Source organism: Pocillopora verrucosa, chromosome 2, assembly GCF_036669915.1.
Source record: "Pocillopora verrucosa isolate sample1 chromosome 2, ASM3666991v2, whole genome shotgun sequence".
In the NCBI taxonomy this organism is placed as follows: Eukaryota; Metazoa; Cnidaria; class Anthozoa; order Scleractinia; family Pocilloporidae; genus Pocillopora; species Pocillopora verrucosa.
In genome coordinates, this window is record NC_089313.1 from 6,262,018 (window position 1) to 6,284,676 (window position 22,659).

Sequence of the window (22,659 nt, forward strand, 5' to 3'; positions counted from 1 at the left end):
AAATTGCGGCTGGCTCTAAGGGAAGGAAAGATTGGGCGAATCCTTCGATCTTTAGAGCTACACGAGCAAGCAAGGGGAGAATGGACCATCACCACCACTCACAGGGAAGTCATCGTGTCCTTAATGCGTAGGAGTTGCAGAATACATAATTCGCATACCAAAGAGAGGTGTTGACCGTCCAATTTTTTTTTAATAAAATAATATTTCCACGTAATATTTATCACATTTATTTCAAAGATGACATTACTCATCTTGCACGATGACACTTCTTTTTTCATGAAAATCACTGACTGAGGTGCCTGTGAACCCCTATTTGTATGCCTTTGAGCAAGCGACCTACAACATTCAGGTGGTGAAAACTGCGGTGAGTACCCTTTGTTTGACAAAGTGTGACCCCCCCCCCCCCTTTGAAAAATCCTGGCTAAGCCCCTGCAAACTATACATTGTTTATGGAATCACGTTTCTCTTTGACACCCTTTTGTTGTCCTTGAAAGTGGGAACTGTGACAGACGCAATCTTTATTTCCGGTGTGCCCAGTTCTCCAGACGGAAGAAAAACTCAGTTTTGCGGTAACCTTCTTTCTTTAAGACATTTCAAAAACTTGAAAATAGACTGAACCACGGATCAAACTTAAAAATAATCAATCTTAGAGAGCAAAAAGTCATAACTCTGAAAATTTTCTCTTGTGAAAAAAAAATTAAAAATCCGCTGACCATGCTGGCAGTGAAACTTCTAAAAAGAGCAAAAATTATACTCGTTTTTCCAAATCATGCCGAAAATTATACTAGGACAGTCCATAAGGCCTGGGGTAGAGAGAGAAAGAGAGGTAGCTTATTTGTAGCACGCTGTTTCAAACACAGACGGTTATATTAGCTCTCCTCTCAGGATGAGGAGGTTCTTTTCTTAGTCTTTTAAGGACACATTGCAAAAAAAATATTAAAAAAAAAAGATAAAATTGTCGATGACCATCTGGGCTCATGTAGACGAGGAAGACTGGTACAGATCTTCGAGCCCAGCTCCCACCCTATTGCCAGTCAGCCATTTTGTCAACTTCTTCTCTCGTTGCTTGCAATCCTCGTGTTATCTTCTTTTCGTCAGTTGATTTGTTGCTCGACCCTTCGTTATGTCAAAATTTGGCGACAGCGAAGCGGAGGAAGACTCCTTAGATGAAAGTTTGTCAGAGAAAAGTGACGACGATGAAGATGAAGACGAAGAAGAAGGAGAAGAAGAGGAACAGGCAGATGACGAGAACGACATCATAAACGATGAAGTTGAAGAAAGCGCTGGAGAAGAAGAGCAGGGTCATCACGGACACCATCATAGGAAACGAAGGAAAGGTAGAAAAGCAAATTAAGTTAACGAATAAGAATTCGTCAGCTTTCTTTTAAAGGAAGGTTTTCGGCGTATTCGAAGTTTCTCTTCATGTTTTCTAGCAGATGAGGCAGAGGAGCTCGATGAGGAAGATTTGTCTTTGATCGAGGAGAATCTTGGCATCAGTATTAAGCGGGTAAGAATACCACAGCTTAGTTTTTTAACCATCTCTCTCCTGAGAAGTGAAAAATTCAATTAATTAATTTACCTGTTCAATAGCTAAACACTGTAAGCTTCCTTTATTTGTTTGTCATCCGACGATCATTGATTCGACGAAAATATTCAATTTTGTGTTCGATTTAATCACTTCTCTTTTGACCTTTTGGATATTTTTTAAGCAGTAAATATTTCGTTGTGGTGTTTGATTGATTGTGAAATGAAATATTTGTTTCATTTTTTAGAAAAAGCCTCGTTTGAAAAAAATAAAAGTGCTCGATTCTGATGAAGAAGAGGAAGATCAGTTGGCTGGAAATGCTGCCGTGAAAGAGCGAGAAGCGATTGCAAACCAGCTGTTTGAGGGTGGTGATGATGGTGGGGAGGTACTTATGCTTGGAGACATCTGTTTCTAGTTTGTTTGATTTTAATTGTATTTGGGTACTATTCAATTTTAATGATAGTTTATGATATTACTGATGCAAAGAGCTCTCCCAACTGATAAAAGAGGTCTTTTTATTGGTATTGATGTTAAAACAGGTTTCACCACAGGCATGCGTTTTCCCACCTGTTTTGATTCATCTTGTGTTAAAATGGTACCCCTTAGCAGATGGATTTCATGTTACTCTTTACCTGTTCGGCAATAGATCACAGATGATGTATAAATGTAGTAAGGGCATAAAAGTGATGCAAAAGGCCCAGCTGAGTTTGTCAGTACCCTTACTTACCACTTGGTTATGGAACTAGGATTAGCTGAGGCAGGCAGACCAGTGGGCTGTTCAGCCTTAACCTAAGATGCCTCTTTATTTAAGGGAGAATGCTCATAGGCCACTCTGTATTTTTATTACAATGGGAAGTAATGTTGCAATATGATTGGCCAATTTGTTGTTGTCAATAAGAGTACAGACAATGCTGTGTCAGGTGATGCCTTTGTCAGCTGTCAAACACAGATGACTTGGAAATTTTGACATCGATATTGTGGTAAAAAAACAAATCAATAGTGGTTTAGCATGGTCTGCCCTCTTATTAACAACCATATTTGACATCACTATGGTCAAAAATTTGTTGCAGAGTAATGATGAATATCGTCATTGATAAGAATACAGACCATGCTAAACTACTAAAATTGTGAGGATTACTGAGTCTACTTTTGGGTTTGTTCCCATCATAAATTATCTTGCTACACTCCTCTTCATAGGTTGCAGCAGAACCAGCTGAGGCTCCAGGAGATGACACATATGCCGACATTGATGAATCTGAATCAGAAGAAGGTAATATTTAAGGCTTGTATTAGCTTGGCTTGACTTTGCTATAAGATTGGTGTGGAAATTAAGATTGTGTGGTATTACAATGCTTTCATTAAGAAACAGAGTACAGTGTACCTTACTGGAGAATAGTTTAACCCTTTACACCCTAATATCAGTATCTATATTCTCTCTACTCTTCTCTATACACTTTTTTTGGTACTGAAAAGGAGAAATCATTTAGTAATCAAAGCTTCTTGGGTTGGCGATTGTTCTCTGTCTTCTCGTTATGCGGATAGATGATATAACAGTAGTATTATGAGGAGAACTTAGATGGTGATCACTCTTAGGGTTTAAAGGGTTAAAGGAACAGAAGATTACCCTCTATATCTGAATTAAAATTAGCTCAGGCTGTCAAAGTGTAGTTGGAGAATTCTCCCACCAATGAATGCCTTGTATCGACATGTTTGTCAGTGATCAGTGTTGAAAAGGAGTTTGAGTGGCTCTCAGAGGAACAGAGACAATGAGCTAGTGAATGTGGATTGAGTTTTATACAAAGGGGTAACCATGGTAAAAAGGGTCACCTTACTTTGACAGCTGTTTCACTGATCACCTGTGGTAGAACACAAGACCTTTTAGGAGCCAAGAGTCTGGTCAGAAGGGACAAATGGAGGTTGGTGGGGAGGGGGGTAGAGGAATTCACATGGCATTGACTCAAATGCATGTACCCAAGGTGGTCTTTAACTGAAAAACAAAAAGCTAACTTGGACAATAGACAGTCACCCTGAACATTGTCATATGTTGCATGAGTTGTATTTGTAAGCAGAACAATATTTTCAAATCATAACAAGAGATTTGTGGTTCCACAAGGACCCATTATTTATCTTGTTAAAATATTGTGAACAAAACCCATTGTTTTATTTCAAATCATAGATGTGGATGATTTTATCGTGGACGATGAAGGGAATCCTATTAACAGGCATACTAAGAAAAAGAGAAGAATTCCAGGAACATTACAAGATTCGTAAGTAATTTGAAGATGTTGATGTATCCAAGTGCTACCATCTGATTTAAAGGTATTCACTGTGGGCCAAAATAATTTTGTCAGCAGTTAGGGGTGAGAAAGTTTTGAAAAATATATTTAGTTGCATTTTTAGATGTGATAATGCAAGATCATGAGCAACAGAGAAACTAAATATCAAGATTACACAAGATAAACTGATTATTAATAATTTTCATTTCTATTGCTATCACTCTGAGCTCATTGATGTTATTAAATCTTTTTTTTTTCTTTTACAGTGCTTTGATGGAGGCACAAGATATTTTTGGTCTTGACTTTGACTTTGACGAATTTGAGAAATACGGAAGGGATGACTTCTCATCCGAAGAAGAAGAAGAAGATTATGAAGATGACACTGAGGATGGTGCACCAAGAAGGCCAAAAAAGAAATCAACGAAGAAGTCTATTTACGAGGTGAGCGACTCAATTGCTTGGCTAGGTTGTGTTTGGGAAAACTGAAGTACATGGTTTGGACCCAAGAGTAACATTTGATTGTGCAGTCTTACTGCATTAGAAGAGTTGTCCTCATAAGGTCTGTTGTTGGTAATAATAAATGATTTTTGGACATCTTAAAGGGAAGTTATCATCAGAGATCAGTTTTTTTTTCTATTTTTTTTTTAGTTCTTCTCAGGTCCTGAGGTTTTCAGCATTTGTCAGTGCTCTGGTGCATGGCTAATGTTCAAAATGTCAGCTTTAGAAACCCTTTACAGTGGTAGATTTGTATTAGTAACTCAGTAAGTAAAACCCAATTCTTTAAAAAACTAAGGGATGAAAAAAATGTTGATGTCTTTTTTTGTAGGTGTTTGAACCTAGTGAGCTTGAAAAAGGAATGTTGACCAACAAAGACAATGAAATCAGAACTGCAGATGTGCCTGAAAGATTTCAGGTAAAATAACGGAAAGGAAGGATGTATTTGGATAACTCTTTTTTTGACATGTGTTTTCATTTTGTTGTGTGTGATGTTCACTAACTTTTTGTGGGTCCCTTTCTGCTCAGGTACGTGATTTTGCTGTGAAGTCGACAGAGGATGGGGAGCTGGATGATGAAGCAGATTGGATTTATAAACATGCTTTCCTGGATCTGCCTATATCTCAGCAACAGGTTTGAACTTGGAACTGTAATTTTAGGAAACCTCTAGATTTTGTGATAAACCCTCAGTCTCTAAATTGCAAAGAAGGTAACTACAAACACTATCCTAAAAATGCAAAGTGTGCTGAACATTGACTTTTTTTTAAAACCCTTTAACTCCCAGATCTAATTTTTAATTCTCCTTACTGTCAACCATACAATTCTTATAATGTTAGTTCAGAGAATTTAGTATTGGATCAACTAATTATCTCCAAATTGATATTTTTCTTTACTCTCATCACTTATCTAGTTGATATTGTATTGATATTGTAAGGAGAAATTCTTTCTTGGTCACTCATGGGAGTTAAAGGATGAAGAACATGCATCATAAATGCCCCTGAGAAATGTGGAGGAGAAGATCAAGAAAAAGGGGAAATATTATATTAGGAGAACGTTTCAACTCTTTTAATATTGGTTTTTTACTTTGGGTAAATACAGTAATGTCAAGTAAAGCATGATCACTATATCTTTTAGGATCCTCTGGATGGTGATGCCCACTCTCATGCTAAAACACCTAAACCGTACAGTGCTGTTGCTAAGATTAGAGAGGCATTAAACCTGATGAGGAACCATCTATATGAGGTAACTGATTTTATGACAAATTTTGAATTTTCTCATCACCTGTTTGTTGGAGAATGTAGGGATATTGGAGAGAGAAGTTATGCATTAATCACTTCTGTTGATTGTTGTTTCAGGTTCCTTTTATAGCAAGCTACAGGAAAGAATACATTGAGCCTGAACTGAACATCGAAGACCTGTGGAAGATTTGGGAATATGATGAAAAGGTATTTACATTTGGACACGGGGAACAGGTCTCTGGGTTAAATTTGTCCATGAGTATTACATCGAAGAAAGTTCCACAAGCCATTGATACCAGTTAAAAATTTTGTGACTTTTTTCAAAACAAATTTTTGTCACAGCAACAATGATTTTCCAAAAACTACTCAACAGCGGGTTTACGGTCAACTCGCCGACAGATAAAATCGAGTAGAGACGTCGGCGAGTTGGTCGTCAATCCAATACAACTTATTAGAAGTTAAACATACAGAAAAGTAAACGATATTTAGTAAAAAAACACTGGTGAACATTGGTGAACATCAAACAGAAGCTTAAACATCGGTGAACATTGGTGAACATCACCAATGACTATAACAGCTCAAGACGCGAACGAGTTATTGTGCGACAACAACACCGTAAAGACTCATCATGTCAATCGCTCAGATTTTTAACGAAAACGTGGCTTTCTAGACGAGATCTTTAGTAAAAAGCATTTCTTTTTATTTGCAACAAAGTTTATAAGGATCTTAAGGCGAATAAAGCGAAGTAAACCTCACCAATGACTCTAACAGCTTCAGACGCGAACGAGTTATTGTGTGACAACAACACCGTAAAGACTCATCATGACAATCGGTCAGATTTTAAAGGAAACTTGGCTTTCTAGTCAAGATCTTTAGTAAAAAGCAATTCTTTTTATTTGCAACGAAGTTTATAAGGATCTCAAGGCGAATAAAGTAAAGTAAACATCACCAATGACTCTAACAGCTTCAAACACGAACGAGTTATTGTATGACAACAACACTGTAAAGACTCATCATGACAATCGGTCAGATTTTTTAAAGAAAACTTGGCTTTCTAGACAAGATCTTTAGTAAAAATTATTTCTTTTTATTTGCAACAAAGTTTATAAGGATCTTAAGGCGAATAAAGCAAAGTAAACCTCACCAATGACTCTAACAGCTTCAGACGCGAACGAGTTATTGTGTGACAACCATAGCAACCACGCGGAACCACATGTTTTTTTTTTTAACTTTAAAGAAAGATTTATTCATGATCGAGAACGTTAGATTTACGATAAAAACGATAAAATTCCATTTATTATAAAGATCAGATGAACATGTGAAAGTAATGTATATCATGCAATTACTCTGCTCTTGTAGGTCCGTTTAATCTCGACATTGATTTCAATAATTGGGCCGCTGTTCTTTCACCATTTTCATATTTCTCCCATAATCCAAACACCTTACTCTGTAATTGCCTAATAAAAAGAAATGCTTTTCACTAAAGATCTTGTCTAGAAAGCCAAGTTTTCGTTAAAAAAATGAGCGATTGACATGCTGAGTCTTAACGGTGTTGTTGTCACACAATAACTCGTTCGCGTCTGCAGCTGTTAGAGTCGTTGGTGAGGTTTACTTCGCTTTATTCGCCTTAAGATCCTTATAAACTTTGTTGCAAATGAAAATAATTGCATTTTACTAAAGATCTCGTCTAGAAAGCCAAGTTTTCGTTAAAAAATCTGAGCGATTGACAAGATGAGTCTTTACGGTGTTCAGTTGTCGCACAATAACTCGTTCGTTATAGTCATTGGTGATGTTCACCAATGTTCACCGATGTTTAAGCTTCTGTTTGATGTTCACCAATGTTCGCCAGTGTTTTTTTTACTAAATATCGTTTACTTCTCTGTATGTTTAACTTCTAATAAGTTGTATTGGATTGACGACCAACTCGCCGACGTCTCTACTCGATTTTATACGTCGGCGAGTTGGAGTCGGCGAGTTGGTCCATCGGCGAGTTGACTGGTTACCCAACAGCGTATGCAACACTGTTGCTACTGCAACTCAGTTAACCTGTCACACCCTAACATCAACATGCATATTCTCTAAACTGTTCTCTATACATTTCCTATCTTGCTGACAAGGAGAATTTCTTTAACAATCAAGAGCTTCTTCAGTTGGTGATCATTTCCTTTATTCTCATGACCTTAATGTGTGATTCAGCAGTGATGTTGTAAGGAGAAATTAGATGCTAGTTACCCACAAGGGTCAAAGGGTCGACAAAAATTGGCTTCTCAACTTTTTCAAAACTACACCTCTGGTTTCCTCTTTTGTCCTTTTTTTTTTTTTTTCTCCTGTGTGGTACTTAGACACATTTATCTTTAATTGTTATTGATGATCATAATATGATATCATAATTATTCCTACATCTATATTTTGTTGATGTTACTCTGTTTATTGTTAGTGGAGCCAGCTGCGTACTCGCAAGGAAAACCTCCATCGTCTGTTTGAAGAAATGCAGAATTACCAATTCAACAAAATCCAGGAGAGTGGCGATGAACCACTTGATGATGATACAAGGATCTTACAACCCGAGGATGTTGACAGGTACATGTGATAGCATTATTTTAACCCTTTACACCCCAACATCAGCATGCATATTCTCCATACTGTTCTTTATACATTTCCTTGGAAGTTGATAAGGATAATTTGTTTGCCAATCAGAAGGTTCCTTCCCTGGTGACTATTTCCGTAATTCTCGGGACCTTAACATGTGATTCAGGAGAGATATTGTAGGGAGAAATCAGATGTTTGTCACTCTTAGGGTTTTAAGGGTTAAACGATGGTAATGAAGAAAACGTTAGTGATTGTAAATAATAATAATGGTGACATTAAGGTATTAATAGTAAGGTTAGTGATAATGATAGTAATACAGTTGACTCCTGTTAACTTGAACCTTGCACCAACTTGAAATAGAAACAATTTCCTTTGAATTTTTTTTCATACATGCACTTAAGTTTTTCACCCTCAATGGGGCTACAAGGTCTCCTTTTGTCAGAGACGAAAAAGGACTTGTTGTGCAAAAATTATGTATCATTGTTTTTTTGTCATATTTTTAGACCATTTTTAACAAATTAAGTAATAATAAAAACTTACAGTTTGCTGTATAATCTTAGAACACTGGTTACCAAATTGGCAACTTTTGCGGCAAATTTAGTCACCAAAATGTTTTCCAGTGGATATACTGACCAAAGTGATTGCAGCTTGAAGTGCTTTTTGGTAGTTTAACCTCTTTCTAACTCAAACCTCCTGAACCTCCTTCTACTCAAACTGCAAAGATCTGAGTGGAAAATTCTCTCCTGTAGTGGCCCATGATTCTGTGTCATTAGCTTAACCCTTGAACTTCCATAAGTGACTAAGATAGAATTTCTCCTAACAATATCAATACAATATCAACCAGATAAGTGATGAGAATAAAGAAAAATATCAATTTGGGGATAATTAGTTGATCCAATACTAAATTCTCAGAACTAACATTATAAGAATTGTATGTTTGACAGTAAGGAGAATTGCAAATTTGATCAATTTGTTCTCAATTGTTTTTCACCCACAAATTTTGGACAAATTCATGGGTGACTTGTACTTTCAACAGTACTTCAGGCATTGCAAATCTAAAGAGGAAAAATTTCAAATCTCATGTAACCTTGCCTTTCTGTAAAATCCACAAATTGCAAATTCATTTTGGGCTTAATTGCACACCGGGTATAAATCTTTTGCCAAACTCTGTCATGAATGCATGGTAACTTAGGAGTGTTGACATGGATGAACTTTGTGTTTTGTAGACTTGATGGAGTTGAAACTATGGAACAGCTAAAAGATGTGTACAGCCATTTTATGTTATACTACAAAAATGACATCCCAGCCATGTGGGAGGCTAAGAGGAAAAAGAAAGAATCTGAAGAGGGTAAAGATGGTGATGGAGAATCAAAAACCACACTGCCAAAGAAGAAAATGCCTGCTAAACGTGATCTCTATACCATATGTAAACAAGCAGGTAAAAGCATGAATAAAAATTATCACTACTGATAAATAAATACCTTGCACTAAGTTCAAGTCTCTACAGTAAGATAAGGTTTTCTGCTTGGATTTATGACCCAAGCACAAAGGGTGCAGGCCACAAATCCAAGCAAGAAAATTGCTAAAAATCACATGCAAAAGAAGTTCTAGACTGTTTGAGAAAATTTTCTGTCAGAACCCATAGAAATGTACAGAGAACAGTCTGGAGAATATGCATATTGATGTTAGGGTGTAAAGAGTTAAGAGTTCTTATACTGGTGGTGGCAACCAAAATGGTCACTGCTTGTTGGTGCAGACAATATTGTTGTCTTCATATTTTCATTGTTTTTCATTGATTATTAGCTACATTGTGTTGTTTATTTTGTGCAATGAACCTTCAACCTATCTCCTTCAATCTTACACTTCTTTTATTTTTTAAGGTGTTAGTGGTTTGGCAAGGAAATTTGGTTTGACACCAGATCAGTTGGGAGAGAACTTGCGAGACAACTACCAGCGCCATGAGACAGAACAGCATCCTGTTGAACCAGATGATGCAGCTGAGAATTACCTCAGTAGGTATGTGGAGTGTTGTATTTATAGCGGAGCTTGCAGAGCACGAAGCACACACAGTGTAGCCCCATGCTTAAAAAAATTAGTGGTAACGAGACACTGAGAAACCAAGAAGGAAGAAGAAGGAGATACAGATAGAGGAGATTAACTCATTAACTCCTGGAAGTGATAAACATTTAACTTCACCCTATAATATCCATACATTATCCAGCAAACAGGTGTTGAGAATACTAAAACTTATTAGGTAGAAGTTGTTGTCTTGATTAACTACATGAACTTTACAAGGAAACATGCAACAGCTAGAGGGGAGAATTAACAATCAGATCTTGGGAGTTAAAACGGTTGGTAGTTTGTATGAAAGAAAATGAAGACTCAACAGTTCAAGATGTACAAACTATGTCATGACTCTCTGAAAGAATTCTTGTGTAGTTAAAAGATAGGAAAATTATTTCGGGAGAATCCTCTTATACTTGTAACATGTTACATTGAAAAAGTGGACAAATGTCAATTGGTGGGAAAATTTAAAGCTTACTTTCAATTTGTACTATCATTCAAATTTGCTACCTCTCTCGTCACAAGGGTGGAGTGCATTTCGATTGTTTTAAAAACCAACACAAACGAAAGTTGTTACAGCAGCCAATCACAAAGGACGAGTTACAGTTACTAACTCACTTACTTTAAATTAAAGGCAAAATAAGTTAACCTCCTGAAATACAAGAAACACTTGTGGAAAACTCATGTTTGATTTTAGTTTTGCATGTAACTGGTCAGGTGGGTGGCGTACATTGTAGGGTTTTCTAGTACAGTTGGAGACTGAAATCGACCAAACTAGAGTAATCAGTATTGTTTTTATGATAAACAATAATTGAAAATTTCTTTTGGACAGATACTTGTCTTGGTTTGCATAGAGTGCTATGAAATATAGCTTTTTGCATTTTGGTTTCTTTCAGTACATTTTCAACTGTTGATCAAGTGTTAGAGGCTGCTCGGCATATGGTGGCAATGCAAATTGCACGTGATCCTCTTGTTCGGCAATGTGTAAGGCAGACATTCTATGAAAGAGCCAAACTCAAGATCAGGCCCACCAAGAAAGGAAAGAAGGTGGTGAAATTTTCTTCTTATTTTGATGATTTTGAAGTTAAAGGCCCTTGTTAAATAATGCAGACAAACGAAATAATCCTTTCAATGTTTAACATTGTTGCCTTCACCGTTTTCTTGCAGGAGATTGACGAGTCTCATCTCTGCAGCACATTCAAATACATAAAAAACAAGCCGGTCAAGGAGCTGAAAGGAGATCAGTTTCTACGAATGTGTAAAGCTGAGGAGGATGGACTTCTTACAATAAACATTGAAATCGACCTGGACAAAAACGCAGGGTACCCAACAAATTATTTTGATTGACGAAGTGGTTTTCTGTATTTGAGTTTTTCTAGGTCCTCATGTTTTTTCATTGTTTTTTTTTTCGTAACTTCAGATACCAAACCTATTTTGATGAAGTGAAACAGTTGTATTACAGGGTGAGTTTGTTCGTTTGTTTGTTTTTTATTTGGAACACTTGAACGCTCCCCCTTGAGGAATCTGAGTTCTTCATGGGGACTCGGAAATATTTTTGCCCTATCAAGAAATATATCCCTTTAAAAGACTTATCCTTCAACTGTTTTTTGATAGCCAACTAAAATTGCGCATAATTTTCACAATACATCCTGCATTATTTGAGAATTGCATCAACCGCATAAGACGCAAGTTAAAGATGAAAACAACACGAATAAAACCAATTGAGTGCCCTTTTGTGACCAAAATAAAAAGAGAGTGAGAATTAGTCATCACATCTCCCTCTCACTCCCAAGATCTCATTAGTAATTCTCCTTACTGTCTGCCATACAATTCGTATTATGTTAGTTCAGAGAGTTTGGTATTAGATCAACTGCCAAAAAGACGGGAGCAAGTTAAAGTTTTGATTGTTTGTTCTAGTCATATTATTGCTGCGTGATCCGTCAGTATCTTGTCTTGCATGACAGTGTCTTGCTGGCTCATGTTTTGTTGCGTTCTTGCCCGATTATGGTGAACTGGCTTTATAGTGAAACAACACGTTTAGTTGATTTTGGATGAGCTGTCTTGTGTAAGCCACTTCTAATTGGAACGTAGTCAAGGCAACCACTGTGAAAATATCTTTCCATCTTTTTTTTTGTAGGATGAATTTAGCCATCTAGTGCAGGAGTGGAACACACAGAGAACAAATGCGTTGTCACGAGCCTTTAATCAGATGCTATATCCACTCTTTGAAAAAGAACTTAAACTCAAGCTCCTTCAGGAAGCCAAGAATTTTGTTATCAAGGTCAGATCACTGTCGGGTTATGGCTTGCTGCTGGAGCAGTAAGTTGACCTACCGCTGACACATGTTACATTCCTTTGGACATTTTTAATGGCCCTCCGCTTTTGCAAGCTTTAAGGCAAGAATTGGGAGGGGGGAGGGGAAGAGAGGGGGGTGGGGCTGGGATGGGAGTTTTACCCAAGGATCCTACCGGCATTTGGGGAAAAGTCAAGTGTTTTTGTAATTACATCCGTAAATCACTTTCTGGAAACGGAGGTGAAGGATCGCACCATTGAACCTTTTATGCACTCAAGCATAAAGGGAGCAGTGTACGCGATGAGATGTGCATCACTACGGCTCTTTTAGGAATCGTCGCTGCAACTGTACATGTGTATATCCAAAGCAAGCTAAGAAAACTAAGCGAAAGGACGCGGCAGTGCCCCTGCAACTTACCTTGGGTCCCCCGCTTCTTATCGGTGAAACTGCTGCGTAGACTGGGTATTAATCTCCCCTAAATTGCATCTAGCGTTATTTTAACTTACTTTGTTTTGCTGTAAACTGCGTTTAGTCTTATGTGTATCATGCTACGTCCACAGTCATGCTGCCGGCGGCTGAGGTCATGGATTGAAGTTGCTCCATACCAACCCGAGCAGCATATAGACGAAAGGGATTATGATGACAGCTCTAATACTGAAGGTCTCCGGGTGCTGGCGTGTTCCTTCTCCAACAGTCCAGATACACCGGCCTTCTTGGCCATGCTGGACGGAGGCGGCCAGGTCAATGATTACCTCAGACTGAAGTACCTGCTGAACAGACGGAATACAAACAGACCCAAGGAACGAGAAGACAAGGTTTGTGGCATTTTATGTAGTTCTTTACCTGTTAAATCTTAGATCAAATTTTTAATTCTCCTTACTAACAACCATACAATTCTTATAATGTTAGTTCAAAGAATTTATTATTGGACCAACTAATTATCCCGAAATTGATATTTTTCTTTATTCTCATCGCTTATCTGGTTGATATTGTATTGATATTGTGAGGAGAAATTCTGTCTTGGTCACTGATGGGAGTTAAAGGGTTGAAGCATTATAATCCTTTATTTTATGCTTTCTTCTACAATTTTACGCATCTCTAGAAACTAAACTAAAAACTTTTCAAGTTCTTCACTTTTAGTCCCTGTATACTTTTTGAAATCACTGGTAATCCTTGCAATCCAATTTGCCCGTAGCAAAGCGATTTATTCTCGAGCCGCGCCTTTTTTAGCCCTGAATTGCACCTTCTTCTCAGCAATCGCTGATTAAGAATGTATCACTGAAACAAAACAGCTAATAAGATTTTAAACACTTGTTTTAAGTAATCACTAAAATTAGAGGGAAAAGAAAGACAAAAAGCCTTTGTAATGTGAATTTGTAACGTGAACACAACAAGCGAAGTATTAATGGCAGCCAAATTCATCTAAGTAGCTGGCTTTTTTACCCTCATTATTTGGTTGTGTCGATGAATTCCTGCTTCTTAGCATTAAATGTCCTCTCTTTTTATCCTAATAGTGTTTCTCCTTGGTTTGAATGGTGTGGCTGTCTTACCTGATTCCTTTTTTATCTCAACAGGAAAAGGATATGCAAAGATTAAAGCAGTTTATCCTCAAGAAGCGCCCTCAGGTTGTGGTCGTTGCTGCAGAATTTCGCGCGACTGTATCTGTGATAGATGATATTAAAATGTGCATAGCAGAGCTTGAGCAGGAGAACCAAATACCGACCATCTCTGTTGAAGCTCTGGATGGTGAAGTGGCCCGCGTGTTTATGTCTTCGCCTCGAGCGGAGGTATGTGTGACGGAAATAAAAAGTGAAATAACTCACACTGAACACATCGCCCAATCAAAAGAAAAGAATATGTGAATATTATATTTATATTATATTGTATTTCCGCCTTTACCCGCAGCCTCTATGTCCAAATCAAACATGGCCGGTTAAATAAACGATCGCGAGCTTCTCAACGTGAACTCTACCTAATAAGACGCCCGCACTACTGGCTAGGTTGTTTCAGTATGATTTCTTGTTTTTTTTCTTGACCGGGGGAGGGGGTGTGGGCATATACACCACATTACCTCCCATAGATAAGTCCTTGGTCTTACCTCTCGTGTTCTTATTGATGTTACTGTTGTTTCAGAATGAGTTCCGCGAGTACCCAGCCCTCCTGCGTCACGCAGTGTCTCTCGGGCGCAGGATTCAGGACCCGTTGACAGAGTTTGCTGCGTTGTGTGTGGAGGAAGATGAACTGCTCTGTTTACGGCTGCATCCGTACCAGGTAAAGTTGTCATTTTGCAACCATAGTATAATAATATAAATAATATGGTGATGGTGATCAGTAAGGCAAATTTCAACAAGGTAATTTGGTATTATCAACTGAGTTGGTAACGTAAATTGGCCACCGGGTTTCCGACCACCGTTAAGAGTTTCAAAGCTGACTTTTCGAGCGTTAGCCTTTCGTCAGAGTTAAGGGCTAACACTTGTCAGAGCAAAGGGCTAACGCTTGAAACGTTAGCTTCAAGACTGTTAACGGTGGTCAGTTTACGTTTTTCTTTAACTCAGTTGATGATACCGAATGACCTTGTTAAAACTCTCCCACCGACGCAGCACCACAGCTTCTTAAGGAAACTAACCCCCTTTATTCATCAGCCAAATTTCGTTACGTTTCAGGACCAAGTACCGAAAGAGCAGCTTGTAAAGAGTCTTCATCAGGAATTCGTGACGGTTGTAAATGAAGTAGGGGTTGACCCCAATCGCTTGTTGGAGCATCCCCATACAGTGTCGCTGCTACAGTTTGTGTGTGGACTGGGACCAAGGAAAGCGTCTTCCTTACTAAAGGTAATTTTAACTATCGGTAAGAGATTTTAGCGCAGAAAATGCAATAAATTCTCTTACCTGGTGAACGTCTTATTCATTTTACTTGTGAGAAGTCAGAGTGAAGTGCTAAGTCTCCTGAGGAAATTCCCAAAAGAAGTTTTTTCTGAGCCACAGTTTGCGACATGGAAAACTTACTTCGATTTGAAAGAGAGTTCACAATATTAGTTTTGTAAGATAGAAAAACACAAAAGATGCAATGATAAACAGAGGGAACAAGGATGGCGAACGATTGGATAGATTAAAACGGATCACGTTGCTCCTGTTATAATGGAAGAACAATGGCAATAAAATTATATAACTTACTTTTTCAGAGTCTACGTCAGCAGTGCACCCGACTCGAGAACCGCTCTCAGCTTGTGACCGTGTGTGGCCTGGCTCCTCAGGTGTTTCTCAACTGCGCAGGTTTTATTAAGATTGATACTGCGGCCATTAGCGACACAACCACGAACTATATTGAGGTTCTCGACGGTTCACGAGTTCATCCGGAAACTTACGAGTGGGCCAAGAAAATGGCCGTCGACGCACTCGAGTACGACGAGGCAACGATGGAATCGAACCCGTCGTCGGCCTTAGAAGAGATTCTGGAAGCCCCTGACAGATTAAAAGACCTGGATTTGGATGCGTTCGCGGAAGAACTGGAACGGCAAGGTTACGGAAACAAGCGCATTACACTGTACGACATCAGAGACGAGCTATTCGGACAGTACCGTGAGCGTCGCTCTCCTTACCGATCTCTGACGGTGGAGGAAAGCTTCCGACTGATGACGGGTGAGACCAGCGAGTCTTTGTACGTCGGCAAGATGGTGGTGTGCACCGTAACTGGTTTTGCGAATAGGAAACCTCCCCGTGATATGATCGATCAGGCCCAGCCTGTTAGAAATGATGAGACTGGTCAGTGGCAGTGCCCGTTCTGTTTGCAAGATGCGTTCCCTGATCTCAGCGAGGTGAGGGTGCAGCGTTAGTTATCTGAGCATGGTCATTCATGGTAGTAAAAGGGTAGATTGAAAGCAAAACTACAAAGAGGAGTCAACTAAAGTGATAATTTGGAAACATCTTAACAGTGAATTTCTACGCAAACTCAGTACCACTATTCTTTTAGGTTTGGACCCACCTTGATAATGGCAGTTGTGCCGGGCAGGCCATTGGTGTTCGCACCAGACTGGAAAATGGCTTATCTGGATTCCTTCCTACCAAGATGATAAGTGATAAGACCATTAGCAGTCCTCACGACAGAGTCAAGGTAATGCCCACTTTTCCTACTTAACTGTTTTTCGATTGTTTATAGCTCTGTTGCTCAAAGCAAAGCCCTTAAAGTAACAAGAAAATATCAAGACCCAGTTATATGAAGGGTGAATAACGCTCTCCAACGGATAAATCGCTATCCAGTGGATAGGTAATAGCAAAATGTACAGCATTGTCCACCGGATAGAGATTTATTTAGAAGATAGCGTTATCCGACCTTCGAACAACTGGGGTCAGTTCCATACCAATTCCAGATGATTTTACGTGCTTACTGTTAGGTTGGGATGACCCTCCACTGTCGTGTGACTCGTGTCAACATGGAGAGATTTCAATTGGACCTCACGTGTCGCTCGTCAGATCTCGCAGATAAAGAAGGAAAGTTCAGGTCAGTGAAAGCCCTGACAATCACTTATATTCTTGCCAAGGCTGTGCCCAAAGTCTGCTCATGAGGCAGCTTTAACAAAGAGCTGCAAAAGACACAGACTTCGTACCTCGTTGTATGAATACATCGAATATATCTGATGTTCTTGTCTTAACATTGATTAAATTCGCGCGGGCGAATCTCTGTATTCTTTCTTTGCCTGTTCCAAGTCCAAATCATAGTTGTTTGATCTGTACTTGCAGTCTTCCAAAAGATTTGTATTACGATCAAGACACAGCAGATAAAGATAGGAAGGACGAGGAAGCGGCCAAAAAGAAAGCGAACAGGCCAAGTGAGTTCTGTTCAGGCTCTCTAATCGCCCATATAGATGTACATACACAATCAACGAAACCCTCTTTAAATATCGACCGAAATGTCCTGCGTAATGTATTTTTGGAAAACTGTGTCGAGCATACGAGGTCAAGGCTTACTTTAAACTTGAATAAAGGGGTGAGTTTCTAAAGAAACTGTGGTGCTGCGTCGGTGGGAGAGTATAGCAGGTAATTTAGTGTTAACAACTGGGTTGAAAACGTAAATTAGCCACCGTAAAGGGTAAAAAAGCTAAAAACTTTACTCTTCCCTCAAGGAAAAAAGCTGAAAAGCGTCTGCGCATGTTACAAATGTTCGAGTAAAATAGTGGAATTTTGAGAAATTGGAAGACCGGCGCGGTGTTGTGCCCAGGTGAAGGTGGAGGTAGAAAGCTTAGGCTTACAACTTTTGTTACAGACCGTCTTTTAACAGGTGCACAAGATACTTTTTTGTGCATCATAGCTTCATTCTTGAACACTTACCAACATTTAGCCCAAAACTATTGTGTAGCAAGGTTAGGAAATGGAATTATGAGCTCTAGATACAAACACAAAAGAAGTCGGCAAAAGAAGGTCAACTTTTGTAGTTGTCTAGTCAGTGAGGGTGGATTTTTCTCTTGTGTTAAATTTCAGAATACGTCAAACGTGTGATTGTACATCCAGCATTTAAAAACATCTCATTCAAGGAAGCTGAGAGGCTGTTAGCCGATATGGATCAGGGGGAGTGTATTGTGAGACCCAGCAGTAAGGTGAGTGACCCAGCAGTTATGTGTTTGAGGGCCTCTTCACCCTTTACATGGAGGTGGGAAACCCTTGGTTGGTGAGGCAATCCACCTTGCCGTGGTCAAAAAATAATCTGCGTTTACATACAATCCTACGACCTCGGGATTCCGGGGTGAGGTTTTTCGCACGCTTGCACATAGGCGGGTTACTCCACCTGGAGACGTTTACATGGCAAATTGCGACCCCGGCTGACGGATTACCCTACCTGGCAGACTAAGCAACCCGCCTAGTTGGTTTACCCCACCTATTACGTAAACGTGATAAGATAAAATAAGAGATTAAAAGGACAGGCGGGTTTTCCCACTTTCATGGGGTCCTTTATCCCCATGTAAACAGGCCCTGACTGTCATAGATACCCTAGCGAATAAGTGTCTTTAAACCAAATCTCCAGTAATAGAACGGCCGACATGAACAAAGAATCAACAAAACAAAACCAAAAAAAGCAGGATTAGCTAATGAGAACTCGTAGTAAACATGTGTCGCCGGCTTCAAGCGCGGGAATACTCCGGTAACTATGTCGTGATTTAGTTTAGTTTAACATCTCATTGGTCGAGAAGGTGGCAGAAGTTTTCAAAAGCCAAGTACAGAGGGAAGTGTAGCAAAACTAATTAATAAAACTCATACAGTCGCAGTATACTTTGGGTATCTAGTGGAAGATTTCTCACAACCCAAGTCGAGAAAACAACACCCATTAAATGAGGGGAGATATTTATAGAAAAACGAAGAATTATTTTTGGTATTTGCGGTGATCAGATGAGTTTAGTTCAATACGCGAAAATTTTGAGCGAGGATATTAATTAATTTTGTGTATTGTTTTACCTAAAGCAAAAACTTGAAACTTGAAGTTTGAGGTAGACAAAAATGTACGAGAGTTGACAAAAACGTACGTTGTTCCATGTGAATTTAGTTAAAAGTGTTCTACTGGCTTCCCTCAGGGCGCCGATCACTTGACTGTCACGTGGAAGGTCGACGAAGGAGTTTATCAGCATGTTGATGTGCGCGAGGAAGGAAAAGAAAATGCGTTCAGTCTTGGTCGTTCATTGTGGATCGACAGCGAGGTACGTATGCGAAGACGTCAATTTGCTCGACATTCCTAATTTGAACAAATAGAGATGAAATTTCAGAGTGTGTTTGGCACATGAAGGTGAATTAATTGTGCTTTTGTTTATAATGTTTGGATATGTTTTTGATTGAGATCAAACATCTTTGGTCGTGAGGCGTAAAGAGACACTGAAAGTTTTCGTGCCAGCTTTTCAGAATTACCATAATTCTGCAAGACGTTTTTGCAGCAGAGTTATACAGCTTTTGTGTCAGGAGTAAGCTTTCCACTTTGCATGAGTTCTTCTACGTAGAATGTGCTGTAGGTTAAACGCAACATTAACTTAAGTAGATTCGTCCAAAAATTAAGTAGCCGAGGACCTTTTCAAAGAAACTATAGATCTGTTCGAAAATTGGTTGGTGATATCTGCTTGCGAGCAGGCCTTTATTAGTCGCGCTTCAGGACGAGCGTGTCTTCGCCCGCGAATAAGTACGAGGCCTTGAGAAATCCTAGCTAATGAATGTTAGTACCAGACCCCTGGCAAAGCTTTCCCCGACTCGTTTCAAATCTTCCCGTGGGCTAAGAAGCGTTCCTGCTGCAGTGCTAGTAATGCAGGTCAACTCTGAGACTAAATCCATTATAAGAAAGTGAACTTTCTCGACATGATAGGAATTTGAAGATCTGGACGAGATCATTGCACGGCATGTTCAGCCGATGGCTTCATTTGCGAGAGAGATTCTCAATCACAAGAACTACAGAGCGGTGGACGGAGTAAAGGCAAAACTGGAAGAAATTCTGCAAGTGGAGAAACGGAAGGCTCCACAAAGGATCCCCTACCTTATGAGTACAACCAAGGAGTTCCCTGGGAAGTTCTTCTTGGGGTATCTTCCTCGTGTTAAGCCACGGATAGAGTATATCAGTGTCACCCCCGACGGTTTCAGGTACCGAGGAAGAGTTCACGCCACGTTGAATGGCTTGTTTAGATGGTTCAAAGAGCACTTCAGGGACCCCATACCTGGTAAGTGCCCGCTTGCCGGCCATTCTATCTGTCTGTCTGTCTGCCTGTCCATCTGCCTCTGTCTTTCCGTCTGTCTGTCTGGCTGTCTATTTATCTGTCTTTCCATCCGTCTATCTGTTTTCCGTATGTCTGTCTGTCTATCTATCCGTCCGTCTGTAGCTGTCTGTCTACCTGTCTGTCCGCTTGTCTGTCTTTCTGTCTCATGTTTGCCTGCCTGCTCGTCTCTCTTGTATTTCGAACCGAAACAAAGATAACTCAGACTAAAAGCGAGCACACTGTGTGGGGCGCGGGAAAACGTAGTGACCAAGTTGTGAGTGGAATTTTTTAAGGAAGTTACTTTGAGGAGTCTTTTCAGGTCAATTTAATTGCCAAGTAGAGCAAAGCAAAGCAATCCTTGAGTACTTTCGACAATTGATTTAAAATTGCTTTGTTATCGCCTGCCGCCCCTGAGGTTATATCATGCTTGTGTGTCTAAGCAGTTAATTCTTTGTTGCAGGTACTCCCCGGCACAGAATGCCAGTCACCATGTCCGAAGGCAATACTCCTTACACCCCAGGAGGTACTCCCTCCATTAATTCTGATGTGGATCCCGCTCGACTGTTACCTCAGCTTCAGCAGCACTTCCCCAGGGGAATCAACGACCCTAAGGTTTACTCTGCGCTGGCGGCTGTCGCCAGGCAACAACAAGACTCTCAGAAAAAGACCCCCACACAGCTCACGCCTGCGCAGTGGGGTGCAGCCGCAGCCCAGCACATACAGCGTCAGAAGAAACAACGGTCATCGCAGCATCAGTCAACGCCGACACAGCAAACCCCCACACAACAAACGCCAACTCAACAGGGATACCAACAATTTCCGCAATATGGCTACTATCAACAGCATCAAGATCAAACTCAAGCCCAGACTCCCACCACTTACGGATACCAGCAGACATATTCAGGGAGCAAGTCGGCTGGGAAGGAAAGTAGTAAGAGTCGATAGCCTAACGTCGGCAACCACCCATTCCCCCTGTATACTCGGATTCAAGTCTTTATTAAGTGAAGTCAGTTCTCCTCTGTTATTTAAAACATGTTATCTCTGTGCAAAGAGAACTTTAAGTAAACCTTTGTTTAGTTTTGCGAGCGTAATTTGTATTATTAAGCGATGGCATGAAATTTATGTTTGGTGCTATAATTATTCGTGAGTTTTTTTTTCTTCTTGTTTTTGCTGATGCTCGCTTAATGTTATGTTCAAATCAACAATGACAGATCATTGGCAATAGAAACATCATTAAACAACGACATTCTTTCGAAACTAAATGGAGAAGTAGCTGCGTTACTAATTTCTTGCATGATAGGGATGATGCTGGACGAGTGATTCTCGTCTCGTTCTGTTGGTAACTTATAATGTTGAAATTTACTGTGAAAAAAAAAAAAAGCAACAGCAGGGGAATACTACCGACGCTGTGACTGTGGTACAAGTTTATACCACATCGGACGTTTGACCAAATTGAAATAAATCATTATCTGTTATTTAGGGTTACATAACTGATGAACAATGCACGGCACTACGTATTTTATGTAATTTTCTCTGTAGTGTTTTTGTCTCGTGTTTCCGTTCGTTTTTTGTTTACTTGCTTTTTCGTTTTAGAAAAGCCCCTTATACGGCTTTGGTACAGTTAAGCTCGTTGTTTGTCGGCGTTCATCGGGTGTGGTTCGCCACGAATTATGGACGCTGGTTTTGTCACTTGTGCTTGTGTGTTGTTATTACAAAGTCTATGTCAGGTATTTTTGTAACATATTACAGAGTGTATTGCCACTTTAAAACATAGGGTGATTTTGTGAAGATAAAAGCATTCTGTGTAAGGAAAAATAAAACAAATTTAGGAATATCGTGCATAGTTTTCTTTCTGAGTGGAATCGAGAATTCGATTGTTGTTCCTAAGACGGCCTTGTTGACTCGACCATTCTCTTGTTTCAACAAGATTACTGTTTAACACTTTGATCTACAATCGTAACTTTTCCTTAAGGATTCTCTGATTTTTTTTTTTTTGCCTTTAGTTCAAAAAAAGTGATTTCACTCCATAAACGTACGTCATTCTCATATGAAATCCTGACTCGTTCGTTTGTGATTTCCTGGTAAACAATGTCGGATTCACTTTAATTTCTTCACCCATCGGCTTTTTGTGCGCTTTTATTCCAAGAAACCTATCAAATTATCAATGAAATGTAGAGCCTGGTCTTGAACGTCAGCTTTGTTTTTTTCATTATGTTGATACTGATGTGGCTTTCTCGGATTTTTTGTAATCGACACAGAGCATTGAAACTGTGGCCTGCAGGGTATCTGGTACACTGTTTCTCGGACAGTGCAGGTCCATCACGGCCACTCTCTCTCTCTCCCTTTCCCGTCGAGTTAGAGAGACAGAGAGTGGCTGCGATCGACCTGCGGTGTCTGAGAATGAGGTTAGGTTCTGGAGGTATCGACCCATCGTAAACTCATTCCTTGCCAATTGGCCTTTA

At 39.6% G+C, this 22,659-nt stretch overlaps 1 protein-coding gene across 2 annotated transcripts; it reads left to right on the forward strand.

Annotated features, from left to right (window-relative positions):
- The first annotated feature begins 1,037 nt into the window (after positions 1–1,037).
- LOC131790072 (transcription elongation factor SPT6) lies at positions 1,038–22,029 on the forward strand. Of its 2 annotated transcripts, none has more exons than XM_059107250.2 (29): positions 1,038–1,337; positions 1,434–1,507; positions 1,773–1,910; positions 2,723–2,795; positions 3,702–3,792; positions 4,068–4,242; positions 4,628–4,714; positions 4,825–4,929; positions 5,431–5,538; positions 5,652–5,741; positions 7,972–8,114; positions 9,350–9,561; positions 10,004–10,139; positions 11,084–11,234; positions 11,355–11,509; positions 11,608–11,650; positions 12,325–12,468; positions 13,041–13,295; positions 14,055–14,267; positions 14,614–14,751; positions 15,144–15,311; positions 15,662–16,294; positions 16,450–16,590; positions 16,871–16,977; positions 17,217–17,305; positions 17,955–18,070; positions 19,040–19,162; positions 19,813–20,161; positions 20,658–22,029. In XM_059107250.2, exons 1-29 carry the CDS (start codon positions 1,124–1,126, stop codon positions 21,140–21,142), a joined length of 4,956 nt encoding a protein of 1,651 aa, XP_058963233.2. In that variant the 5' UTR covers positions 1,038–1,123; the 3' UTR covers positions 21,143–22,029. The 2 variants fall into 2 exon arrangements, with proteins under 2 accessions (XP_058963233.2, XP_058963234.2); XM_059107251.2 differs by having other exon boundaries at positions 1,437–1,507.
- Positions 22,030–22,659: the final 630 nt, after the last annotated feature.